The sequence below is a fragment of the Symsagittifera roscoffensis genome, chromosome 1, assembly GCF_963678635.1.
Source record: "Symsagittifera roscoffensis chromosome 1, txSymRosc1.1, whole genome shotgun sequence".
Taxonomy (NCBI): Eukaryota; Metazoa; Xenacoelomorpha; order Acoela; family Convolutidae; genus Symsagittifera; species Symsagittifera roscoffensis.
Window position 1 is genome coordinate 33,452,122 of NC_087062.1, and position 27,168 is coordinate 33,479,289.

Sequence of the window (27,168 nt, forward strand, 5' to 3'; positions counted from 1 at the left end):
TACTTGTCGACATTGCAGCAGCCACTTTTTTGGTACTCCTGTGTTCAAGTCGTATTTGTCATTTAGAGATCTGAAATTTCCGATCTCCAAAAAACTTTTATCATGATTTTCTTGGTGATTACAAACGGCGCAAATAACCCTAGAGGGTCGAATGTTGTCGCTTTCAAATTAAATTTTCAACTAATTGAAGTTTCGGCAAATTATCAAGGGCTTTGAGACTAATTGACAAAAGAAGTGACAAAAAATCTATCCTTTTGCAATATAGTTTTTACATTTGACCTTCTGGCAAAGTCAGCTGATTTGAATGGTTGAACAAAAATTTCCATATAAAACACTGATGGCTGAGCAGAGTTGTATCAGAATACTCCTTGTTATTTTAACGCAGCATTTACTACGCGCTCAATTTTGCCGGCCTGTTTTGGTTCACAACCAGGTGTTGTGGTAAATACCAATCAATGTGTGGGGTTAATTTTTAAAACGAACAGGCATGACACAACTTGTTTTTCAAGGTCTGTAGGAGGCTTTGATCTTGCTGAAGTGCCGTTGAAGTGAAGCTAATTGAGCTTTCGTTATCTTCAAAGATTTGATATCAAGGTTATTTTCTTCCAAAAACGTTGATATTGTATTTTGTTCAATCGTGTGAGTTACTGTCTTTCAAAGTTTTCATTTCAGTTTTTTATTCTTCTTTGAAATAGGTACATGAAAGCATTCACTGGAAATTGTTGAGTCTTCAAGTTTGCACAGTTTCTCTACGAGCTTGCTCCTTGTTGATTGTTCTGTATTCCGAGCATCGATGTTGTCAATTTGATGATGTGGCTTTTTGTCCAAGTAGCTAGAACTAAGCAGAGCGGTTATTGTCCATCCAAGCAAGTTTCTGATATCAAACGGCCTCCCAATAAGCCTCGCTTTATATCTCTTCCGGCCAAATTTAAGCATCTACTCCCTCATGGGCTCGAACATGATTGTCTTTAAACTCAGCGTGTTTGATGTGGCTGATATAAGTCAACTTGGAACAATTTTTTGTTCATTTGTTTGACATTCACCGTGTCAAAGTGTGTTTATCTACCGACTAAACGTTACGCAATTTTAAAAACACTGATTGATTATATAACACTGCAACACTCAGTTGAATTGCTGTCGAAGAAATTTTTTGCAGTTTAAATTCTCCAAGATTTCTTAGATCAACTGATTGTTTTGGCTGACTCCACAGTTTTTCTGAGTTGGATTTGCAGATGTTCGAGTACGTGAAACAATTGTATAACAATGCAAAACCTTGAAATGTTGTATTGCCAATCATCAGGGTTGATGGCCCATTTTGATACCCAGAAAAAGTCAAGGTCGGAACCATCATTGGAATTTGGCCATTCGAAATTTTATAGTTCGACTCTTATGTTATCAGATTGTTGAGACTAATTTTTAAATCAATTTCAGTTTTCATTTCATGCAAAAGTGAGTATTTTTTTGTCAACATTCTTCCTGCTAACACCGTTTTTTGATTTGCAGTCTATCATTTTGTGGTTGTAAAGACAATTACAACACATCGAGTGTTTTTTAACCATGATCAATGGCTATCGAGTGGCAAGGATTTAAAATCTGGATAAGGTTCCAAATAATGACAGCCTTGACTGATAGGACAGACAAAACTTATTGATTAAGTGAGTCAATTGTGCGGTAGCATGTATCGTGAAAGGGCAATTATTTGTTTTCATTTTGTTGATAAAATATATTCTTCGCAATTGGTGATAGCCCAACCTGCAAATCAATATTTCAAAAGCTTTGGAATTTTTGCTACGCCAATTTGAAAAGTCAACTAATTTAGCTTATTCCAAAACGTGGATTTTACAAAACTCCCCTCTTTTCATCAGAACAGCAAGAGGAAGTTTACTGCACCCAACTCTCGAAGTAATAAACGAGCTTGCGGAGGAAAGCCAAATATCTCTCAACTAACCAATTCGATAACGGCCATTGTAGAATTTGTGTCCTATGTTGAAAAACAAATTTTGCTATAGATTGCAGATTTACAGTATGGGTTAATGTCCAAACCTTCATCATACCAACCTTCATTTTTATGGAGGTGCAGTGAATGATTTAGAGAAATTGGTATAACTTTGCTTTATATGACTTATTAGTAGAGATCTGCTCCACAAAGAGAGTCTAAAAAGATGCTTGATCGGTGTTGAGTTCCAGGTAGATCTTAATCAACAGAGAAAAATTCGACGTGAAAGGTCAATCGATTTAGTAGACTTCGTCAAAAAAGGAGTACCTCTGATCCTTGCCAGTCATTCCAGAATTGGTTGTTGCCCTTGTTAGATGCAGACCAGCTTGTTATGATTGTTTCTGTAGCAATTGAAAAAACTTTGGAACTGCCCACTGAGACAAAAGAAGCTATGGGGTTGTTTTCAGCTGGAGCAAACAAGCTACGATTAGAATTAGGGTCTCCGATGCAAGTTTTCTTGTGTTATCCAAATAATCATTGGTTTCGTCCAAAAACAAGAAGCTATTTTTTGAAAAAACTTTCAAATTCTGTGATCAGAGCAACAAACTCATCGAGGGAAATTACAACGAAAGTTTCTGGGGAAGATTAATATTGGATGTCAGTTGATTTTTAAGTTCTTCAATTGAACAATATCGACAGTGGAGTTGGTACATAAAATTGTCTATTTTGGAAGTCATTGCGTTGCCGACCAACAGTTTCAAAATTAATAAAAGGTAGTTATCATGGTACTAAAAAACAAGCACTTTCGCGAAGCAAACAAACAATAAATGCTTGAAAATACTGGCGAAGCGACAGGGAAAATGTATTAAACCTACTCTGGGGGAATAAAAATAGTCTGAAGAACAAACAGTAAGTGCTCGAGGCTGCTAGCAAAGCGAAAAAAAAGGTTAAGCCAACTTTGAAGAGGAATATTTGTCTCTCCGATGAAACGAAGAAAACTAGAGATGACTAGCAAGCGGGAAAAAGCTGGACAAAACAAACTTTTAAGACGAATTTTTTGTCTGAAAACAAATGAGAAAAAATAGCAGCGACTAACTAGTGGAGAAAAAGCTGGACGGAAATTACTTTCATTTCAAGAGGAAGATTTGCTCTCATGAACAAAAGAGGAAAACTTAAAACGACTAGCAATCGAGAATAGAAGCTGGACGGAACAACTTTTAAGAAGATTACTTGCTCTAAGGGACAAACGAAGAAAAGCCAGAGACAAATAGCATGCGGGAAAAAAGCTGAACGTAAACAGCAAGGGAGAAAACCTAGAGAAGACTAGCAATCGGTGAAAAAAATTGAACAGAGCCAAATTTCAATAGGAATGTCAGCTCTTTTAAGCAAAACAAGAAAAACTAAAAACGACTATCCAACAAGAAAAAAGCTCAGCGGATACCAACATTCAAGAAGGAGGTTTGCTCTGAAGAAAAATTGAGGAAAACCAGGAACGACTAGCAAGCGAGAAAAAAGCTGGATGAAATCAACTTTCAAGAGACAGGTAGCATCGCACCGCTCCTGATGACAGTCCTTATTTCTTATATAAAAATGTTTGCTTGTGCTTAACCCAAAGAAACTCTGCGTTATAGCTATGCAATTAAAAGCAGTTGAATCTCAAACTACGAAAAATTTTGGTAGCAAAAATTTTTGTGAAATTTTTTTGGAAACCATTTGAAAAAATCAAATCACTTCAAATTTTTATATCACTAATTAAGAACCTTTACCACGCATATTTTTTTATTGCTACTCCAGGAACTTTTTAGTACTTTGGAATTTTTTAGAACCTGCCTTTTCAGGTATTTATGAGAGAGTTAAGAAATCTGCAGCGCTTTTTTTAACGTCTAATTAATGCTGGATCAAGTCCACAAAACTTGCAAAAGTGCACAAATTGTAAAACAAAAAACAATTATCGTTGTTTCCCCGAAGAGTTTTTATAAATCAAAATCGAAAAACAACGTATTCAAAAAATTGACGAAAAAAAAGAAACAGTACTCTGACGTATGAAACAAAACTCAAATGATAAACAATGTATGAAATCATGATTTATGTTCATGATTCATGTACATTTGCTTGTTGACTCGCCTGAATTTATTGGGATTTTGCACTCTTTTTAGTTGCTAATACAACAATGAAATGCAGCTTTAACTAATTGTGTTTTTTCAATGCATCCGTACGCATAGTAAAAATTTATCAATGGCTAGTACAATTTTTCGAAAGATGTTGCCTGAGCGTGATCCTTTTCGATAAACTGGGTTAAATTTTCCTCCCTGGATGTCCTGGTAGAGGCGTCCGGACCTCTGGTAAACCGGTAAGCATTATGTACATCAGAAGATTTCGGTGGTCAATTTAGTGATTTGTCGAATCATTCTTCTTCATTTGAGATGTCAATTAGATTAATTGCCATGGTTAGATCCCAACGTTTAGTTTACAGTTATATGTTTAAAAGTGTTCACATTTACATTGAAGAACTCAAGAAGTGACTACTCAAAAACTGACATTAATACATGAATAAAATGACAGTAATAATCATAAAAAAATTCTATTATTTTTTGGCAAACTGATTAGTGAAGAAATCAAAAATTGAATCATCTGACCTATGAAGCGTTTCTTTTTTCCTTTTTATTATGTATTTTTCGAAATTTAAAAATCGATGTTTTTTGCTTGTTTCTAGCTGGTTCTGAAGAAAGCTAGTTTGAAAACTTAATTTTGTTGTTCATGAAATAGATATAGTAAAAATTTTTTCGAAAGTGTAATTTAAGGTTTTGCAAAGATGAAACATCTGACTTTTTTGCAGTTTTTGAGAAAATACAATTAAAGAAATGGATAATTCTTGAGGAACCCGTTCCAAAAGCTTTAGGTAAATCAAGGACAAAAAATGAAAATAATTGAAGATCACAAAACCAAAATCATTTTAGTGAACGTCAATGATGATTGCATTTTTGTGGTTTCTTCACATAAATGGAACAAAAAGAGTCTTAAATTACTTCTTATGTGGTTTTGTTCTGATCATACAAGAGTTTTTTAAACTAATTAATCAGAAAAAAAAACTATATGTGTCTGCTAATTCAATAAAATAATTGGTGAAGTAATTTAAATTCAAGCACTTGATAATACACATTTAAATTTTTTCAGAGCCGTTTTTTTCATGAATTGTTTTACTAAAAAACAAGCACTTTCGAGAAGCAATCAAACAATAAATGCTTGAAAATGCTAGCGAAGCGACAAGGAAAATGCATTGAACTTACTCTGGGGGAATAAAATTGCTCTGAAGAACAAACAGTAAGTGCTCGAGGCTGCTAGAAAAGCGAAAAAAGCTAAGTTAAGCCAACTTTGAAGAGGAATATTTGTCTCTCTGATCAAACGAAGAAAATTAGAGATGACAAGCAAGCGGGGAAAAAGCTGGACAAAACAAACTTTTAAGACGAATTTCTGTTCTGAAAAACAAACGAGAAAAAATAGCAGCGACTAACTAGTGGAGAAAAAGCTGGACGGAAATTACTTTCATTTCAAGAGGAAGATTTGCTCTCATCATCAAAAGAGGAAAACTTAAAACGACTAGCAATCGAGAATAGAAGCTGGACAGAACAACTTTTAAGAAGATTACTTGCTCTAAGGGACAAACAAAGAAAAGCCAGAGACAAATAGCATGCGGGAAAAAAGCTGAACGTAAACAGCAAGGGAGAAAACCCAGAGAAGACTAGCAATCGGTGAAAAAAATTGAACAGAGCCAAATTTCAATAGGAATGTCAGCTCTTTTAAGCAAAACAAGAAAAGCTAAAAACGACTATCCAACGAGAAAAAAGCTGAGCGGATACCAACATTCAAGAAGGAGGTTTGCTCTGAAGAAAAAGTGAGGAAAACCAGGAACGACTAGCAAGCGAGAAAAAAGCTGGATGAAATCAACTTTCAAGAGACAGGTAGCATCGCACCGCACCTGATGACAGTCCTTGTTTCTTATATAAAAATTATTGCTTGTGCTTAACCCAAAGAAACTCTGCGTTATAGCTATGCAATTAAAAGCAGTTGAATTTCAAACTACGAAAAATTTTGGTAGCAAAAATTTTTGTTAAAATTTTTTGGAAACCATTTGAAAAAATCAAATCATTTCAAAATTTTATATCACTAATTAAGAACCTTTACCACGCATATTTTTTTTATTGCTACTCCAGGAACTTTATAGAACTTTGGAATTTTTTAGAACCTGCCTTTTCAGGTATTTATGAGAGAGTTATGAAATCTGCAGCGCTTTTTTTAACGTCTAATTAATGCTGGATCAAGTCCACAAAACTTGAAAAAGTGCACAAATTGTAAAACAAAAAACAATTATCGTTGTTTCCCCGAAGAGTTTTTTATATAACAAAAACGAAAAACAACGTATTCAAAAATTTTCCAGAGCCGTTTTTTTCATGAATTGTTTTACAAGCTGATAAAATTAATTGTTCGCTCTTTGCACAACAGTGTTTATTAGTGTTGAGTCTTAACTTTTTTTCTGATTGAGAGGGTGTTACAGCTTCATGAAAACTTTTTTAAAAGTTTTCATTGGATTGCTGACAAAAAAATTCTGAATCCTTTTGATCGGTGTGCTTTCCTCAAACTACGTTCGTTTTTTTCAAGCGACCATTTTTAATGAAAACTTTGTGCCATCTGAAATCTATAGAACTCCATCCAAATTCTTGAGGCCAGCCATTTAATCAGAAAAAGCTTCGAAGCAACTTTATTGTATAAAAATTATATCGCCAAAAGTACCGAGAAAGCTTATTTAGTGTAGAAATTAAAAAAGTGCTAAATTTAGCTTCTGCGAGCATGATAATAAGTGTAAATCACAAATTTAAGAAAAGTTTTCTACGTTTTCTTGCCAAAAAGTTTAGAAAAGCGCCAGAAAAATCATCCTGATTATTACATTATATCTTCCAAGATACTCAACAACAGCAAAAAACAACATTTTTTTCCTTTAAATGGCAAGAAAAAAAACTAAAACTATTTTCGCGTGATTTTAACAATGAAAAGTTTTGACATTGTTTCTCCACAAATAAAACCACATGGTAATGCCCTTGTATGATTGTGCAATAATTTTTTTTAAAAATGGCAAAACGCTTCTATACGAAACAAAATGAAAAATCCAAGGCTATAAATTGTCGTTATAAGCAATAGAAGACTGCTCATATCAGGAAAAGTCTTGAGTCTTCTGACTGTCCTTTTCTTATTCTCGGATAATTTTTGTTTAAAGAAACATTGACAAACTGTGAAGTTCAGATTGATAACATTAAAAATGAATGATAAAATTTGAATCGTGTATAGAACTTATAAGATCAAATAGCGTGACTCAATTTTAGTTGGAGCCATTTAGTAGCGCGAGATAACTCTTCACACACAAATAGTTCGCGTTGCGTTTTCACCATCAAAAAATGAAACGAGCCGCTGAGATACGCTCACTTCAGAGTGATCGTAAGTCAGTTTAATAGAGGCGGAACAAAAAGCAGAATAGGACAAAAGCAGAAAAAGTCCAAGACCAATACAAATCAGACAACTGTTGTTTTGTATAGGACTTATCGACTACAACAACTTCGAGAATAGTCAATACTATTAAAAAATTGAATAAATTAAAAACAATTTGATTAAAGTTGATTTTTTGGGTGCAATTTGGAAAATTTTGATTAACCTTCTCAATTTGTGTATAAATTTTTCATTTCAATTGCAATTTTGACAATTCTAAATTTTGTTTTGTCCATTAGCTCGTAAAATTCAAAAATTTTCTGTTTTCTTGCCCCTAGACTTTTTCTGAACTCTCTGGACTTTTCTACTCATTGACAACGTCAAAAAAACGAATTCGGTTGCGGAAAGTCGCAACATACCTATTTTGAGTCGCAATGACGCAAGATACATATTTTGGTTCGCGATGGTCAAAACATAATCATTTTGAGTCGCAATGGTCGCAACAGATCTTTTTCGGGCCGTGCAAAGTCGCGTAAAACTTCTTCGTTAGCGCAATATCGCAATATATTCATTTTGAGTCGCAATGGTCGCACCAAACATGTTTTGGGTCGCGATGGTTGGAACATGACCATTTTGAGTCGCGGTGGTCGCAAAATAAGTCCCCGACCTTGGCCAGGCTTGCCACACAGGTTATTAAAGTGGTGGTCACGCTCCGCTTGGTTCTCGAAGATCCAGTAATTGTTCCCCGCAGAGAGCATTTATTCTTTTGAAAGTTGGTCTCAGTAAATAAAAAATTCCTGTAACAATCTCCCCCCAATCTACAAACCAATTTCTACTCCTCTAAATAAAAATATTAGGTGAGCACTAGAGCTTTCTATTGACCATTGTAATTTTGCTGCTTTGTAAGATTGGTCGAAGTTTCTTCTCCCTTTCTTGACAAGGAGGTGAGTTTCTTAAGTAGTCCATAAAAACATCAAGCATATATGTTTCTCAATTTCTTCGAAAGGCGGAACAAAAAGTTTATTGTTATTTACAATAATTTAAAGCGCTTTTGTAATCGGTTGTCGTTTTTAAAATTGTATCGACAGAAAAAGTCCAACCTATCACGTGCCCTGCTTATGCTAGGATTTTCTCGAGGGCAAGCAGATTTTCAAAAATTTTGATCAACCTTTTTTCAAATTTTCCAAATCCTTATCAAGATCCTATTACGAACAAATTTTCTGCGCTGCGAGCCAATTTATATGAAAAATAGGCCAAAAATGCAAAACTACTGGGTGGTCATAGGGACGAATTCCTGAAAGAGGAAGCGTCCGATTCAGTCGCCACCTTTCCCCTAAACCCGCTACTGCCCTGGTATCTTCCAAAGTTGGCCGCAGTCGTAACCTTCCGTACCAATATTACTCATGAGAAAAAGAGGTGCTATGATGAGCATTAGATTATTGGCTTAACATAGAGAACACATTAACCATTTTTACACCTAAAAACTCAGCAGCTTTATGGTGTTCACAGCTTTGAGTAAATCAGCCTGTAAAAACATCGGCTCTTCTAAACACATGAAAGAGCCAAACTATATAGATGCTTATCATTACAAAACTCTTAGTTGCTTTTGTTTTAGCCGAGTATAAAGCTTTCTGAGTGCAGATTCATCGTGTAAAAAGTAATAAATGTCTTTCTTTTCTAAATTTATTCGCCAGTAGTCGTTGGTGGCGCCTTGTTGTACAAACTTTCAAATGGTTTTTATCGTGTGTAATTATGATTGCTTTGAACTAGTGTCGGCTCGATTTGCGTTCGGTTGACGCGCGTTTTCGCGTGGCACTTGTAGTCGTGCACGTTCCGCCGGCTAAAAGGTTTGATTAGCATGAGATCAAAGAGAAAATTATTGTCTAATAAAGTTCTCAAATTTGGTGCGGATCTGACACTGCGCTGGCTCAGAAGTTTCTTTCTTTCTTTGTTGTTAAACTCTGGCTTCGTTTTTCTGTGCCTATTGGCTCTTTTAGTCTATTGCCGGTGCGGATAGTTTTGTTGTGTCCAAACTTCAGACCAAAGATCAGAGAAAGTGACTTAACTTCAGAAGTTTTGAGTGACAGACATTTTTTGAACAGGTCTTATTTACACCAGAAGCATAGTTGTAATTACGGTGTAATATAACGATTGTGATTATAATAAACCAACTGACTTAACTTTGTTCTGACTTTTGTGATATGGATATTACGAGTTGAAAGCGTCATTTATGCGATTCGATAGTTTCAGGAGAGTTTTTACCTGAGCCGGACTCTTTTTGAGCTTATAAGCAAGGGGTACCATATTAGAGTGGTATAGAAACAAAGTTAACAAAATAGAAACATAGAATCGTTTGATGTGCGAACAATTTAACAGAGTTGAGAGCAGTAAAAAACAACATGCGCACAGGTGACCTAATTAGAGTCGGCAAAGTTGAAAGCGACTTGAAAGGTTTGATTTGGATTTCAAACTGAAACCGACCAACGTTTGAGTCCCGCAGCCGGAAACCCCTTTGTTATAATTTATAACTACTCTGGCTTCAGTTCCAGAAAGAACTTCATTCATTGGTCAAAATTCTCACTCGGGCTCCAATTGGGATAAGAGAAATCACTTCACACTTGTCAGAACTTTTCACCATTTTGATCTATCTACACTTGTGACAGAATTACCAGCTGTCTGCTAAACTATACAACACCCAGTCATTATAGTACCAACACTGGATCGCAATCTGGTTTAGAGCTTGATTTATTCCTGCCAATCAGTCAATCAACAAAGTCAACAACAACAAACAATCACCTTTTATGCTGCCCAATAATTGCGCTCTACTCAGCTTTCATCCTTTCAAATAGTCAAAATCAGACAAAAAAAACATAAAAATCTTTACCTGCATTTCAAAGATAAAAAACCTAAAATTTAGCTATCTAATCAACATTTCTAGAAGTTTTTTGTTATTAGAGATCGCACGTTAGCTTTGTGTTTTGGTGAAAAAATTGACGAAACAAACAGTTTATAGCACTCTTCAGTTGACTTTGAAAACTTATAAGACGTTTTAAGTTTGTACCAAGAAAAACTTTAAAACAAACTACAAAAGAAGATTATTTATACAGACCCGGTCGCGACTGCCAATTGGACGGAAGAAAACAAAAACAAACACACTTTCATTTGGTCTACTGAAACTGATCAATCTGGTCTGAAGAAAAGAAGCGAACTTGGTTGGATCCTCATTTTTGCTGGTCTTAATTCCGGAATCAAGCGTATCAGAGTGATCACATACCGATACTAGCGCTCTCGAATCATTAACTTTTTCTCAATTAGATTTTAGAACGCCGAAGCTTTCAAAAATATCGAAGAGACTTTTCAGAAATCTGTAAATAAAAAAATACAGTAAAGAAAGCTTCATTCAAATTGTCAATACCCCTTTTCACAGTTCCTCGCCTTCTTATTGCTGATTACTTGTATTAATAGTATTTGATTAAAAGTTTATTTGATTGAAAGCATTTCCTTAACTAAAACTCCCCGAGATGACAATGTCAACAACACCTTTACAACATCATCACAACCAACACCAACAACCCATATCCGATATCAACCATCAACCGCATAATCAACAACAGCAACCTCAGACTCAACAGGTAAACAACCCCAATCTCTCAGTCGACCAATCCCGATCGAGCAGTAACCTTGTTTCATCATCATGTGGCATGATGACGTCATCCAACCTGCAGCACGTGTTGCGGGCGGCCAAAGTGCCCCCGGAACTGTCTCTGTGCCAGGCGATGAATGACGTGCACGTGACTTTGGAAGATTCGGAGCTGTGGAGAAACTTCAAGAAGTGCGAGAATGAGATGATTGTCACCAAGAGCGGAAGGTATATTTTCACTCAACTCACACTTACCGTTTTTTTTAAATATATCTGAAATAGGCAGAAAGAAAAGAAAGAAAGAAAGAAAGAAAGAAAGAAAGAAAGAAAAAGGTACATAGAGAAGCCAAATGAGGTAACTCATAAAGATACCTACTTAAAAGGCTACGAATGCCTATACCTCGAATTATTACAGGAAAGGGCAGAAAAAGCGTTTCGAGCAACTGTTTAAGCAACTTTCAGCTCTGTCTACTCGGACAATTTTCTCACTTTTTTGGCAACTTGATAAGAATAGGTATTTTAATCTTCAAAATTTACCTGACAAAATTAGGTACCCATAACTACCTTAACATTTATGTAAATTTACCTAAAAATTTTCCCTAAAATTAAGAAAAATTCAGGTAAAAATACCTGAAATGTTAAGGCTAAAACATCTTAAAAAGTTTTATGTTAAGCAGGCATCAATGTTAAGCTAGCGGATCTACGATTTTCTTGAAGGGGGGTCGACCAAATTGATTTTCCGAGTTCTCCCAAAGCATTAAAATTTTGAATAAAAATTTTGAAAAAACAGACAGGCCAAAAAAGGCATTTTTAGGCACATTTTGGAAAATTTTGACCCAAAAAATTGCGCTTTTTCGGTGCGCCCTCCCACCTCAAAATTTGTATTCAAAACCGCCGCCCCCTTAAATCCGCCCCTGATGTTAAAGGTTAAAACATCTTACAAATGTGGTCTTAAAACGGCCACGTTTTGTCGACGCCTGGAAAACATTGGTTTGCAAAAATTAACGGAAAAAATATAATTTAAATACTACCGCTAGGAAGAACTCCGTTTGAGCTCAAGAGCACTAGAGGACTACCGTGATTGGGAAAATAAGATCAACGCCTTAACCACTCGGCCACAGTAGCGAAATTCAAACTTTTTTGCAAAAGCATAATAACTTTACAGTAAGTGACCAGCCGAAGTTTTTGAACCCAAATTTAACTTTGAGAAATCGGAAGAATTGAACTCAACGATCACCTTAAACGCATGGCAATGACTGAATTGCTAGTTAGAATATCCAAATAAAATTCAACAGACTTTTGTAAATCGTGTTGTGCATTGGATTGGAGCTCACACTTTGGGTTCATTTGTCTCTCTCTCTCTCTCTCTCTCTCTCTCTCTCTCTCTCTCTCTCTCTCTCTCTCTCTCTCTCTCTCTCTTTCGATATTGTTTTTACACGCTCTGTTTCATGTCGAAATATCTACACTTTCTGCTTGTGCTTCCCCCCATTTTTCTCATTAGGGCAAAATCTAGCCAAAACTTCTTCAGAGATGCATAAATAAGACTTCGATTTGAACTTTAGACAGGGGCGGATCTAGGATTTCTCAAGGGGGGAGGATTTTCAAAAAAAAGATAGAAAACTTTGTCGATTATTTGAATTTTTTGGAAGTCGACCAAATTGATTTTCCGAGCTCCCCCGAATCACTAAAACTGCACTGCTTTGACCAATTTTCTTGAAAAGGCGAATTTTGAAAAAAAACAGGCCAAAAAAGACGTTTTTAGGCACTTTTAGGGCCAGCCAGCCAAAAATGGCCAGCCAGCCAGCCAGCCAAAAATGGCCAGCCAGCCCCCCCCCCCCCCCCCCCCCCCGCATAAACCCACTACAGCCTGCAGAACATCCATTTATATAGTGTTTCATTTCCTTAGGAGGATGTTTCCAGTCATTAAAGTGCGAGTCCTTGGTCTTGATCCAAACTGCATGTACAGTGTAGTACTAGACTTCGTGGCTGCAGACAAGAAACGGTGGAAGTACGTAAACGGAAGATGGGAACCCTGCACTGAGAAACAACAGTCGCCAACTTTGCCCGCCGCTTACCTGCACCCGGACTCGCCTAATTTCGGGTCTCACTGGATGTCAGAGCAGGCCATCAGCTTCTCAAAGGTCAAGCTTAGCAACAAAGACAGCACAGCTAATCAGGTGAGTGATACGAGCGTTTGATTGGTTCGTCAAAACCAAATGAAAGTGTGCCACAGGGAATGACATTCACTGGAAGTTAGTCCAAATGCGAAAACTCCTCAATGATTTTTCTCGGCGCTGTGAAAGTTTTGAAGTGTTGAACATGTCAAAATACAACTTGAGTTGCGATTGAAAAGGCATTAATGTGATATACCACTCGGGATAAAAAATCAGCGTGGCGAAGTAACCTTCGAAAACGTGGTAAAACTTATCAGCAAAATCATTGCCCTCAAAAAAGGGAGCATGTTTTCAAAATTTTTTCAAAAATGTTGTTTTACTTGTTCTAATTCGACCTATTGATTATCCGAGCACTCCCAGAACACTATAAAGACCCTATTTTGACCAAAAATTTAGCGCCGCATGCAAATTTTTGAAAAAAAAATTAAGTTAAAAATTCAGTTTTTGGGCACTTTTTGGAAAATTTTGATAAAAAAATTGCGTTTTTTGGGCGCGCGCTCCGCTTCAAAATTATTATATTTTATTGCTGAAGGCGCCATTAGAACATTTTTAGGGTTGGTCGGCCTAAAATGGATGTCATAAACTAATCCCAAAGTGGTGACCCTTTGGTTGGTGAGGGGCTCGAATCCCCGAAATAAAGCATCTGCCCCCAGGCAACCCCCTCCCAAATGTGCCCCTGCGCAGAAATCTCCTAGCCAAAGGAAAAATTTCAAAATACTTTTGAAATAGTTAGAAAATTATGGTAGAGATTAAGCAGCTATTTTAATTTCTTTTCTTCATATTTATATTTTTTAATTTCATATTACTTTTTGGGCGACATATTGCACCCTAATAACAGATACGGTTAAGCCTCAGTTATCGCTAACTTCAATTCAATTGCAGTTTCCTTACGGTCGTCGTAGCCAAATACCTCTCAGTTTTAATCTGATCTATTTACTCAGATCTCAATCGCCTCCTTTGATTTGGGATCCACCGGCCGTAAATATTTGGCCAACGGGAGGATAGCTAGCTAAACAGGGTTCCAAAAAGACCCCTAGCGGTTTTGCCAGCTAACTCAAAACAGCTTCCAGACATTTCACCGGATAAATTTCGTCTTGAAATGTATCTTTTCCGCGCTACTTTAGGTATAATTTTCTTTAATCTAATTAAGACATTTTTGATTTCTGAGCACCTATGTTTCACGAATTGTATATTCTGTGTTTCATTTTGAATGGTAAGTTCAATATCGGAGCATGTTATCTCCATAATTGAACATATTATGGCTAACAATATCTCTCTGATCAGGGATAATAATATATTTCAGAGGCTAAATGGTAACAAATAAAAGGATATTTATTGTTTATTTTATTGCAACCAACACCGGAAGTATCAAAGTGGAATCTGTCTTGTCTTGTATTTTATGTTTATTTATTTCCCTCTTCAAACCAACCAAGCGACTTCACTCAATGTGTCATTAGTTGATTTAAGTCGCTTTTGTTGCTGATTTGGACCCGTGTCAGATTTAACCCGCTTTCATAAACTTAAACCTTCTTTTCGTTTCTTTGATCCGAAAAGGGCAATGAAACAATTCCATTGGCATGATTTTGAACAAAGTCGAGTAAAGCCAACACAAACGCATAAATCCTCGACTTATGTCGAACTAAGGCGAATTTTAAACAATTGGTATTTCACGAAAGCCAGTTCTAAAACGGAAACCCTACAATACACAATTTATTCTCTGATTATAAATAAGTCTTCTTCAAATTCTTCTTAGATCGCAGGGTTCTCAAAAATCGTCTTACACGACACTTGCTTAAAACATTCTGTCTTTTCAAGAACCCGAAACAGGTGTCTGTTGGCATAAATCAGGTTAAGTTTGGCTTGGATAAATAAACGTGCTTTTTGTGTTCCTTAAAAATTCATAAGCCGCTGAAAACTTTGTTAAATCTCAAACAATTTTTAAAAAAAATTGAAAGCATGTTTCAAATTCAAGATCACCTTTTATCTGCCTTTTGACGCAATCGGTATGCCAAAAATTAATCAAAATGTAGAAATAAAATGCTCCCACTGGCACCCGAACCCATGGGTACTCGTTGGATGGTACCCGTTGGATGATAAGTGTTACGCCTTATGCACTCGGCCATAGAAGCAGCGTTCTGCGTCAGTAGAAAAAAATAAAATACAACTTTGAGAAAAAAAACTGAAATTCTACTCAACCTATGTCACTTCAAAAGTTTTTAAATGGCAGTAGTAGGTGTTTTGTTAGATCACTCGCTGGGTGGAGGGGTGGTTGTGAGCAGGGTGCGGAAAAGAGCAGGAGCAAAATGCTCTAGATTGTTTAAACCATAGAGATAGCCGGTACTTTTTAATTAATTATACTAAAATATTGGTGCTGCTATTTATATCGATATGCGTATGAAAGTTCTGGAAAAATCTAGAACAATTAATGACCATTTTGAAACGTTCTCGAACAATCTAGACTATTTTGCTTCTGCTCTTTTCCGCGCCCCGCTCTTCTTCCTCCCCCCCCCCCCCTTCAGCGAGTGAGCTATCCAAATACCTGCTTATGGCGCCAGAAATTTAACAATTTTGCTACATTAATGAGAAGCATAGTCGCTATTCTAAACTAAACGGCCTGTTTAACCAGGCTGTTGAAACAGACTATATTCTTGGAAACAAGAACTTCCCAGAAAGTAAAGTTGTATTGAACTGCTTTGATTGGCTCAAATTTTGGTCCAATAGCATCAATCAACACTCAATAGTATTCCTGTTGCAAAAAGAACCGCATATTTTGTGATCAATTGATAAATCAAACGTCTATCTACTCGCGTTTTGGGCTATAAAGAGGGCGCCAGTGAAATTGAAACCAGCTCTCAACTTCAGTGTTTGATCCGGTTTTTGGCAAGTTCAAAAGAAGCTGTCTCCCTTTTACAATTCATAAAAGCGAGAAACCTCCACCGGAATTGTCTTTCATTTGCCCAATTGTAATCAACTGTTATAAAAACTAGCCGAGTTATAATCTCTTTTAATCAGAATGAATTTATAAACATGAAACATTTTTTGATGCAGGGACTTGGAATGGTAATCTTCAGTGATCGCTGAACATAAGGAAATAGTTTCGATGGCGTCTCATATCATAAATCCAAACTTTCCCAAAAATAGGTTTTGCAACGTCGCAAATGGAATTAAATATTTGAATCATTTGAACAACTTATTGTTTTGTGCTCAGATATTGAGACAAATTGGTAAATGTTTTCAAGACGAGTTAACAGCTAAAAACCTTCACGGTGGACAAAAAAGACAATAAGAACAATAGTAAATAAAAATCTAGTCGCTGGCAACAATTTTAAACCCGCAAACGCATTGACACAAATCTGATGGAAAACGGCACTGAGGAACATGAAGAAAAAGAGAAGCAAAAATAATCGGATTTTTATTTCCCAACTCCGAAAAAAAAAAACATTTCCTTTTTTTTTGTTGCAGCTCAAGTCACAAAATCAAAGGCTTGATCATTAAATATACCCATCACTTGACCTAATCTGAAGTTTTTTGTCGTACGTGCAATTTGCGGAGTAGAAAGTATAGAAAAATGAATCCAAATTGCTACTAAACTTCGGCGTTCGTGTTAACAGTAAATAGAGAAATCTAGGCGTCCATGAAATGAAGATGAGCATCTAAAAATCATCGAGACTTAATATCTAAATTATTCAATATGATATCTAAAATATTTGAATATCTAAGATATTTTAATATATTTAAATATCTTATTAATATACTAGTTGTGCCGACTTTCGAAGAAAGTGAGGAATATGTAAGCATTATTCAGGCCAGTTTCACGCAGAAATTTGACAGCGCGAGGATCGATCCTGGAATCTCAGGATGTCCAAGCGGGTGCGCTTGTTTTTTTAAGTATTTTTATGCTATCTCATTTTACTCAATGTAATTTTGTTGATGTATTTTTTTGTTTTAGATTCTGTTGAATTCGCTGCACAAGTACCAGCCTCGAATCCACATTGTGAAGCTGAATGAGAACAAAACGCCTATGGCCACTTTCGAGTTCTCAGACACTCAGTTCATAGCAGTCACAGCATATCAAAACGAACAGGTAACAAAATAACAGGCAATTATTTTAAAGATTGAAATCCATTAGACTGTCCAGTGATTTTTATCGATGTGTCACAGAATCGAAAAATTTTGATTCATTTTCTGATGCAATGAAATGAAACCCCAAATTTAACATTTGATCATAGTTGTTTTAATATAGTTTTTTGAGAAATGATGAGAATTTATTAGTTTAATGACTAAAATAAAACTTACCTATTTAACTTAATCGTCAAATATTGGGTTTTTGGTCTAGCACTGAAGCTTACTTCACTGAAACATTTAATTCTGTTGATAGGTGACTTCGCTAAAGATCAAACACAACCCGTTCGCAAAAGCCTTCCTGGAGACGAAAGACAAGCCTATGCATGATCAACTGGGTCTGATGAAGTCGGCAGCTGCCGTATCGGCTGCTGCAGCAGCAGCCGCCCACCACAAGGACAAGAGTCTGTTCGAACACCACACCCATGCCATGCACCACCATCTATCTCCATGTTAGTCAAGTCACAACCAAATTCGATTACTGAAAGCTGAATACAAATCCCATTTCAACTCGATAAAACACTCTAGTGAAATCTATAAAATAGCATCGAATCTCCCGTGTTATCCAATTTAAAAGCGCTACAGTACCTGGTTGTCATTCACCGCAATTTTTTTCGTTTCCTGGTTTAATTGAAGAAATCTTAAATTTATTCATGATTGCTTTCAGCAATTTATGATTTACACCAACCGTAGGCTATACAAACATTTTTTTTTTCAAATCATTAACACAGCAATTTTAAACCTCCAAATTTCAAATAGTTAAAAGTTTCTTTTGATGTTTAGATAGCACCTGGCCCCTAGGTCATCACACAGCCAACCCCTGTCACCGGGGAGGAGCATCAGTCACTCACCCCATGTCAGCAGCACACCCCTTCCCCCACCCTATGTATGACTTCACTCTCATGGACCCCCAGGGCAGACTGAGGGGACACTCTTCCTCCTCTGCCTCGTCTTCGTCCAACTCATCTTCGGCTAATCATAGACTGACACCCTATCATATACCACACAAGAAACTCATCAATTCAAGTGAGACATTTTGATTTCATAGGCTCAGAATATTTACCGATCAGTGAGAGCAGACCAAAATGCGAGGTGTTCTGATCCGTGAGGCGACAAATCGTCGCAAGCGACAGCTCGCAACGCGATAAATCGGACTGTGCGGCAACTCGAATCGGTAGATTAAATGGTGAACACTGATTCACCCGCACTATTCTTCGTCGCTTTTTCTAAATAATACCAGTTGTCGTTTTCGACGAATTCTCGCCTTGCCGTTCTGATGAAAATAGTATATCGATGATTCTCAGTTGATTAAATCGATTCTCACTCGGAAGGTGGAGAAACATTTGATGTTAATGTTCTTTTTAAGTTGATTTTTTTAAAGTCAATTGTCTTTTTCGCCAACAGTTTTCACGAACGGAAAAATGTTTATTCTCAACTTATTGACCTAGCTTCAGCCGATTGAGCATCTTGAAGAAATCTAATTTATGAATTTTTGATGAAAAATGCTTTCAGCCCTTAATTGCCCATAGTTTGCTCAATTTAACTGCAATCAGGTTAATGTTGTTTTTACGTTGTTGTGTGATCGTTTACTACTGCTTTATTAATCATATCCTTAAAAGACGAAGAACTTTCAGTTTGAACTGAGAACGTCACAATTTAATGGCTAGATCAATCGTCTCTTAATCAATAAAAAGTTACAGAAAACATTTCTTTTAAGTTTACTCTTACTTTTGTTCTGATTTCGTTTAATCATGATCTCAAAATCGAGAGTTGTTTATGTTACGTGGTCTTTGATGGTTTATTGTTGATTATCTTTGATGATCATCTTTTTGGTTATGATCAGTTTTGAAAGTTTTCAAAGTTGCAGCCATATTTTTTCTATTTTGAAAAAAAAATCAGAAAAATTATAGAAGAGGAAAAACAGAAAGTTCAGTTTTTGAAATCTTTGAACCTAAATGCAACTTTAATAATAATAATAATAAGTTGTTTTTATAATAAATTGTTTTCTGGCAGAAATTCTACAAAACTTCATTGAATGACACTTGAGCAAATTTACAACTGCCGGGGAGATGATTCGCAAAAAAAGCGTAAAATTTTTTTTCCAAGCGAATTTTCTTAAAATTTTTGAATTTTTAGCAGGTTGTCTGCCATTCACAGAACCCAAAACCTTGGTTCAAAGAAATTATCGGAAGTTACAAATTTTGCTCAAAAAAGATTGAAATTCCTAAATCATCATCACATTTGCTAAAATGAACATTCGTTTCAGTGCAACATCAGATATCCGCAGACGTGAAGCCAAACATAGCCCAGCACCAACATGCACCTCTAAACCAGTGCATTAATCCTATTAATCAATCAGCCTACCCCTCAATGTGGAACACAGCTGGAGGCTCAATCTTCGACCCTAACTCAGCAGTAGCCGCATCCATAGCCGCCACCTCGGCTGCAAACCAAGTTTCGATTCCCGGTGGGAACCACTTTTCAATTCTACATACCTCATCTTCCAACCAAAACTACCCAGGTGTTTCAACTTCGGAAACGAATCACGGCGGAATATCCACTAGCTCGGCTTTGTCGTTTCCGACAAGTCATTTAAATGCCGAGGGCCTTTTCAACCCGATGCAAAGCGGAGTCGTATCTGGAACGACAGCTGGCTTCAACTATCCCATGTATTTTTCACCGACACTTCCCCTGGATTTAACCGGAACTCAGTTTGACTCCAAAATGTGATTTACAATCTCAGCCTGAGTTGTCATTTGGAATGAAATATTAAATTTCGGTTTATAGCTTTACTCTTAAATTTATATGAAACTACTTAAAAGTGCAACTTAACTTCTAAAGCTTTAACTATTTTATTTCCTAAAATGATTCCTATGAATCTGTTTGTGCCAACCTACTTTTCAATATTAATCTTTAAAATGTGATTAGCTTTACTTTGAAAAATAATTGTTAAATAGAATCCCTTTTTTGTTAGGCCAGCATAAAGCAGCTGAGATTTGGAGCGATACTAATATCAAATTGTCGTCCCAATTTTCAAATATTTTGATGAAGCAGTTAAGTGCCGAGGGAGCGAAGGGAGGGCGAGCCTCTTCAATTCTGGCTGCCAAAATTTGCAATGAATCCTCATTTTGTTCATATGTAACGACATTTGTTTTCGAATGGCCGACACTAAACTTTAGTGAGTTCGCTTTCGGCAAAAAATACACTAAACTTGAGGAAAAAGCGTGGTGCGTAAATACGCAATTTGGTCGAAACTGTCAAAAAAGTTCACTCCACCGTCATTTTTTTTTCTGGTTTGTCACAAACCAGTTTTATTGGTAAAAGCGATATTTATAGGGTTATAAGAGAGCTTTTAAAATAATTTTAGTCCACCTACAAATGGGATAGATATCTTGACGAAAACTTTTATAGCGTTTAAAAGAAACCAAAAATCTGAGCTTGAAATAATAAAAAAAGGCGACTTCAAAAAAATTTAGTGTCGGTCAGTCGAAAATGGATGTCGTTAAAAATTAATAAAAAAGAGGACCCATTGCAAAATTTGACAGAGAAATTTTGAAAGTGCAGGCTTAAAATGACGGCGAATTTTCAATGAATTTTTTTATTGCGATTTTTCCTGGACAAAAAGAACTGGAATGTTTTGCAGGCTATGCTATGCGCAGTGTTATCTGTTTATTTGAAAACAAAATCCTTATTTTATGATTTAAAACGAAGTAAGTGTAATGAAATAATTTGCACTCAAAGCAATTCAAAAATATACAAAAAAAAACAACTTGATACCACAATATCCTTGTAAGGCGCAAAACATGCCTCTCATTAGTATACATAATTACAAAAAAAAGAAATCGAAGGAAAACATCAGTACTTTTTTTGTTTTGTCAAGTTGTTTTAACCACAACAAGGCGGCTCATATCAAACTAACGCCCTAAATGCTCCGACTATTATTTTAACTTTGACGAAAAATTTGCAAATAAAATATTAAATTTGAACTTTTTTTCTCCCCAGCATCAAAATCAGAATAATGAGGGGAACGGTTAAAACGCAATATATAATAATTTTTACCTGCAAGAGTTTTTTAAGGAAACTATTATGACTCCTTAGCTAGCTTCAAATCAAATTGGAATGATTTTGATTGTTGATTAACCAGATATGTTTATCTATTTTACGCTTGCGCTTTCAACATCATAAGTGGTTTCTTGAAAAAAGAGCAAAACTAGTTCAAAAAACTTTAAACGCAGTTATTGTTGATTCATATAAGGATGTTGATTTTATGTTTATTAGAGGAAAACAATAATACCGTTGCTGTTATTGTTCCGACTTCCAGTACAAAAATTACGAATTATTTGTGCTCGGGGTGGGTTTTTTTCTTCAGACAAACTTCGACTTTTTAACTAGCCAATTTTGACGGAATTTTTTTATATCATTCAAAAGGTATTTTTGTCCTGAGCCTAAATTTGAAAAGATATTTCATCTGTGATCATTTTTCGTAAGTTGTTCAAAGATTACCATTTTGACCATTTTGAGACAATTAACGCGCGATATAATTCGCGCTATTAACGCGTAAGCGGAGATTTAATCCGTCTTAGAAATAGTTCCAAATTGGTTGAAAGAAGCTTATTTGCCATAATTTATTTGCTACAAGGAGCAAAAACAATTGTTTTGCATTTTATATGGCGTGTGGGGGGATGATTTTAATAGAAAAAATTTCAAATTTCGCCCTGATACGAGCAGTCTTGTTTTTAATGAAACCTATTGTTTTAATTGCCGAAAAGGTCCAAATCAAAACACATCTTAAATATATAAACTCCAAATAGATTTTTCCAGAGTGACAAAACTAGTCTGAGATTAAAAAAGTCAGTCAAAAACTTCCGAGTGCTGCTCCGATACCACCAGCTTTCTTTTAGTGTTACAGCTCACAATCCACTATCCTTTTTTTAGTTTTCAATTTTTCTGTTTATGGATTGCAAACATTTTTTGATTCTAGTTAATTAACCGAAAAAAGTGTTGGTGGATGCAAAGTATATCTCTTTGGGCACGGGAAACATTTAAAATTTTTTCAATTTTTTTCTAAAATTTGTCATACCCATTTACTTCATACAACTTATAACAAAAAAATTTCAGAGCATTTTTTTTAAAGTCTGATCAATTTGAAACTTTCTGGCAATCAATTAATTTCTTGGCTGACTAACAAAACTTTAAAGAACTGGGAAACAAACTTTTCTCAGCTAGTTTTTGAAAGTTGCCTAAAATGGCTTTCAACATTGCACACAGTGGTTGTTGGATAAATAAAAGCTGGGTCATAAAATTTATTGTCGCTATTGATGCTCAAACTTTATGGTAAATATGTCAAATTTGTGTATTCTATTCATTAACTTTACCGAATTTAACAAGAACTAAGTTTAGGTATATTTAAAGGCAGTTAGTTTTTTAAGACTCGTAAGCTAGACATAAGCTAAAATCTGTTATATCAAAACAGAAGCTTGAATGTTCCGGCTGCGACTGATTATCCTTGAAAGTGCTTTTGACTTGAAAGTTGACATAATCTTCAAAAAACAAATGAAATGAAATTGAAACTTTTTTTCGTAATTTGTTTTTTTTTGAAATTTTCCTCTGCACTCGCTACGTGAAATAGAAAATGACGTATATCGGGTCTTTTTGTCTATTGATAAGATCAAATAATTTGTCACCTAATTTAATTTTGAATCTTTTTGATTTGGGGAAACTTTCGGTTTACAAGGCACAAGAGCCATAAACGCGTTCACAGCACAGAAATTATTGCGAATTATTTGTTACAAATTTGTTACTTTCAAACCATTATTAGAAATTTAAAATAAATGATCACATGTGAAACGTAGTTTTCTTAGTTGAGCTCAGCCTTTTCAATTGTATAAGAGTCTGACAAAAAATTCGACCGAGAATATGTATTTCGACGCTTCCTTGAAAGTGGAAACGATTATATTTTTGTACAATAGCGGATTTGGATAGGGAGGATAGATGTCTTCGACACCCCTCATCACCCAAAGTTCCCATTTTTTGATCAATCTTTAAACTTTTCTTGAAATGCTCTTGGCGAAAATAATAAAAGCCAATAACTTTTTTGAGGGTGCGAGTGCTTCAAAAAGAAAAAGTTTTAATCGAACGTTTGCAGATGTCCTAACACGTTGTTTTTGATTTTTCTCAAAACTTCCATTGTGGCGCAAAAATAAGGTCGTTATGAAGTTGGCGCACAAATTAGCAGCCTTTTGTCAAAGGTAGAAAAAGTAAAAACTTTTCGAACTTAGCCAACAGACAATTGGAATGGAAAACAGCCAGGAAGGTACAGTTGGGAAGGTAGAATAACAATAAAATCGAAAAAAAAAGTTAACAAATACTTTTTTAGCTAACGAAGTTTGATGAAAAACTTATATCACATTGAAGCTCTTTGAGTTTCAAATACTGTTTATGAGAGGCACTTTTTGTAAAATAGCCCTATCTAACGAAAAATGGATCGGTTGGTTTTTTTATTCCCCAGGGATTTCAGAAAACAAAAATCCATTTCTAAAACTAAAATTTTTCGTGACATTTACAGTTTTACTGTTCGATAGTGGAAATTGCATTCACTTCAAAAATTGTTTGTCAAACCGTGAAAAATCAAAGTTGAGGTGCACAAAACTTTAGACTTTATCCTGAAGAAGAAAAAAAATCATCCAGATCTATATAATGAAAAATAACTTCATTCTTTCACTCTTAAAAATTCATCAATACCAATACGACTTAAAATCAGTTCAATATTTCAAACTTAAAAAACCGCCCCTCCCCTGAACAATTCCAGAGCATACCACTCAGTAGCACGTTTTATTATTAGAACGTTTCACTATAAATTGGTTTTCCTTGGATCGTCGACACTTATAAAATCCAAGATGCGTTGCTGATTGCGTATTTATTAGATAAAATTGAAAAAAAAAAGAAAAATCAATTTCAATAATAGCTTAAGCAGAAGAATCGAAATAGTGTATTTTCTGGTTTACCCAGTTTATGTAAGATGGGACTCGGGTCAAAACAGTGTCATCATTGCATCCACTATTTGTATAACTAATGATACCATACAAGCAAACCGGTCTATGTGTATCTTTGGTCATCACAAAAACCGGGCCACCGTAGTCCCCTGAACAAGTACCTTTCACGAAATCTTTAAAAGGCGTCTCAACACAAGCTTGTTTGTATTTGTTGAAACTGAAAAGGCAAGAGTTTAACGTCTCAGTAAGCTGGACTTCCTGTAAGACGGACGCGTATTGTTTTTTGGGTTTAAATGTTGTCACGCCCATTCCTACAGCCGCCAATTTGTGGTCTTTTGAGGTCCTGAAGGAAGTATTGCATAGGGGGAGAACTCGATTTGAACCAACAGCTTCGTTTAATTTAATAACAGCAATGTTATTATAAAGATTTTCAGCATTGTACCTGAAAAACAAACTGAACGTTTAAACTTTTTTTTCACTGTTTCATAATGATAATCGGGACAAACTGATAAATAGATGTTCGAATGCTAATATCCAAGGTAATTCAACTAACAGCTCGTGAGTGAAAACATCTCCGTGGTGTGAAGATTTCCGTGAATTCTGTTTGGTATAATCCCCAACTTTTACATATGCAGTTCCCCCTAAGACAAAAATCATTTTTCATATACCAGCGGATCAGGCCCTAGTTTACAGTTGGGAAGCGTGTTCTTTATATGTAAATAATATTAAACTCTTGCCCAAATCTCAAGAATTAGTTGTCTCTTCAACTTATCTCTTCAAAAAAGATCTAAGGAAGGCATATTATAAATACAACAGGTAGCATCGAAGTGCAGAAAAAATCAGTTTTCCTTCTAACATTTCCGATCAGCACGGGTATACTCGCCAGGTTCCAATCAAAGTGATAAATGGCTTATCTTATTTTAATCCACAAAAACTAGTGTGCAAAATTAGGCGCAGAATTAGATTTTTGCTATCTACAATGCCTGCTTGTAAGGATAAATTAGCACAACGTAGAATTCAAACGTAAGCAAATTTTTAATACAGAGCGAGAGTTAATCATCAGAGCTATCCTCCATGAAAGTACCAACTTTTGATAGCAAAAAGTTACCAGTTACTTACGGGTCTGAAAATACCAGTTGTTATAATCTGCACTGTTTTCGAATCGTAGTGAACCCTTTTTCGAATGAGCGAATAAAAAAATTGCCCATGCGACGTGAAAAATTCTCTGCCAGAAAACTGAACTGAGCAAAATTTGTCTTCAGAGCTTTTTTCAATTACGGGTAGGGGCGGATCTAGGATTTTCTCGAACCAGGGTGCAGATTTTCAAAAATCGTTTAAAAAATTTTGTCGACCTTTTTGTAGGTCGACCAAATTGATTTTTCCAGCTCTCTCAAAGCACTGTTTTGTCTCTATTTTGGCCAAATTTTCATGGCAAAAATTTGAACAAATACAGGCCAAAAAAGGCGTTTTTAGGCACTTTTTGGGAAAATTTTGACTAAAAAATTGCAAAAAAATTCCCCCCTCAAAATTAGTATATATTGGCGCCGAAGGCGCTACTAGAAAATTGTTAGGGTCTATCACCAAAAATGGATATTGGAAAATAGTACAAAGGGGGACCCTTTGAGTCGGCAGAGGGTTGAATCCCTGAGGGGAGGGGGCGTCCGCCTCCAACCCCTCTAAATCCGCCCCTGACTACGGGTCTGAAAATACCAGTTGTTGTAATGTGCACTGTTATCGAATCGCAATGAACTCTTTTACGAATGAGCGAAGATAAAAACATTGCCCATGCCATGTGAGAAATTTGCTGCCAGAAAACTGAACTAAGCAAGTTTTTGCTTCACAATTTTTTGTCTAAACTCAAACCAACTTGCGGAACTTGCTTATTTCGAGTTTTTGTAGTTTTGTCCGTACAACTTAAGTCAGCACTGCATGTACTGTTGGACAAAATTTGGGCTTTTTTTCTTTCCAAAAAACCTGTTTTGAATTTCACACTTGGACAACCTATACTTCGAGTTTCAGCAAAAAATTTCGCTAATAAATAGATAAAATCATCAGATAAACCTTGTTGCAAGTTATTAAAATTTAGTTTCAAAGACTTATCAATTTAATGAGTGTCTGAAAACGCCGCATTTCCTCATCTGCACAAAGTTTTGCATGGAAGATAACTCTTTCTCGAATAAACTAGTAAAGAACTTGATCATGCAACTTGAAACCTTCTTAACGAGAAAACTGAGTTCGTCATTGCGAAATTTTAGTTAAACTAGCCTAGTGGAACCTGATCTAAACTACATTTTATGATTGGATAATTTAGATATTTTACCAATGTAAAGTATTTAATATTAACCAATCATGATCCATCTAACTAACAACCCACTTATTTGTAAGTGCTGAAGTTACTTGTAATTTCAGCACCAGAGAGATTTGAATTTAACTTAGAAATTAGTTGGACTCTCCCGAGCACTTCAGCAGCCGCAATAAACCAGTATACCCTAGATCTATTGAGCCTAGCAGAGACTAGTTAAACAACCTGAGACTAGATAGTATAAGAGTAAGATTAGGATCGGTATTAGACTAAGAAGTTGCACGAATCTATCCGGCCGAAAATAAGATAGCGTGACGAGCAGACGGTGTACCCTATCCGAAATTACTCTATGAGTTAACCAACTCGGTCCTAACTCATCTGGTGCGACCATAAGTCTCGAACAAGACCTTAATAGCTTAGAATTAACCAAAATAGATTAGAAATTAGACAAAAACATTTACAAAATGTTATACGACAATAATTTAATCGAAATGTCTCTACGACTCAATAGATCAGAGCCAATATTC

At 35.7% G+C, this 27,168-nt stretch overlaps 2 protein-coding genes across 3 annotated transcripts in view; one reads left to right on the forward strand and one right to left on the reverse strand.

Moving 5' to 3' along the window:
• The window catches only part of LOC134843261 (translationally-controlled tumor protein homolog), a 424,116-nt gene that overhangs the window by 67,199 nt on the left and 329,749 nt on the right, over positions 1-27,168 (reverse strand). The window lies entirely within an intron of this gene.
• LOC134843138 (T-box transcription factor T-A-like) lies at positions 9,533-20,306 on the forward strand. Its single transcript, XM_063859588.1, has 6 exons — positions 9,533-11,279; positions 12,958-13,228; positions 17,175-17,309; positions 17,604-17,799; positions 18,131-18,373; positions 19,614-20,306. Exons 1-6 carry the CDS (start codon positions 10,933-10,935, stop codon positions 20,075-20,077), a joined length of 1,656 nt encoding a protein of 551 aa, XP_063715658.1. The 5' UTR covers positions 9,533-10,932; the 3' UTR covers positions 20,078-20,306.

What these genes read in the sequence shown, in the direction of transcription:
- LOC134843138 (XM_063859588.1), top strand. Translation starts at nt 10,933, where the DNA reads ATGACAATGTCAACAACACCTTTACAACATCATCACAACCAACACCAA. An exon ending in CAGCATATCAAAACGAACAG is followed by an intron (nt 17,310 to 17,603) that starts GTAACAAAATAA and finishes TTCTGTTGATAG; the next exon opens with GTGACTTCGCTAAAGATCAA. An exon ending in CAAGAAACTCATCAATTCAA is followed by an intron (nt 18,374 to 19,613) that starts GTGAGACATTTT and finishes CATTCGTTTCAG; the next exon opens with TGCAACATCAGATATCCGCA.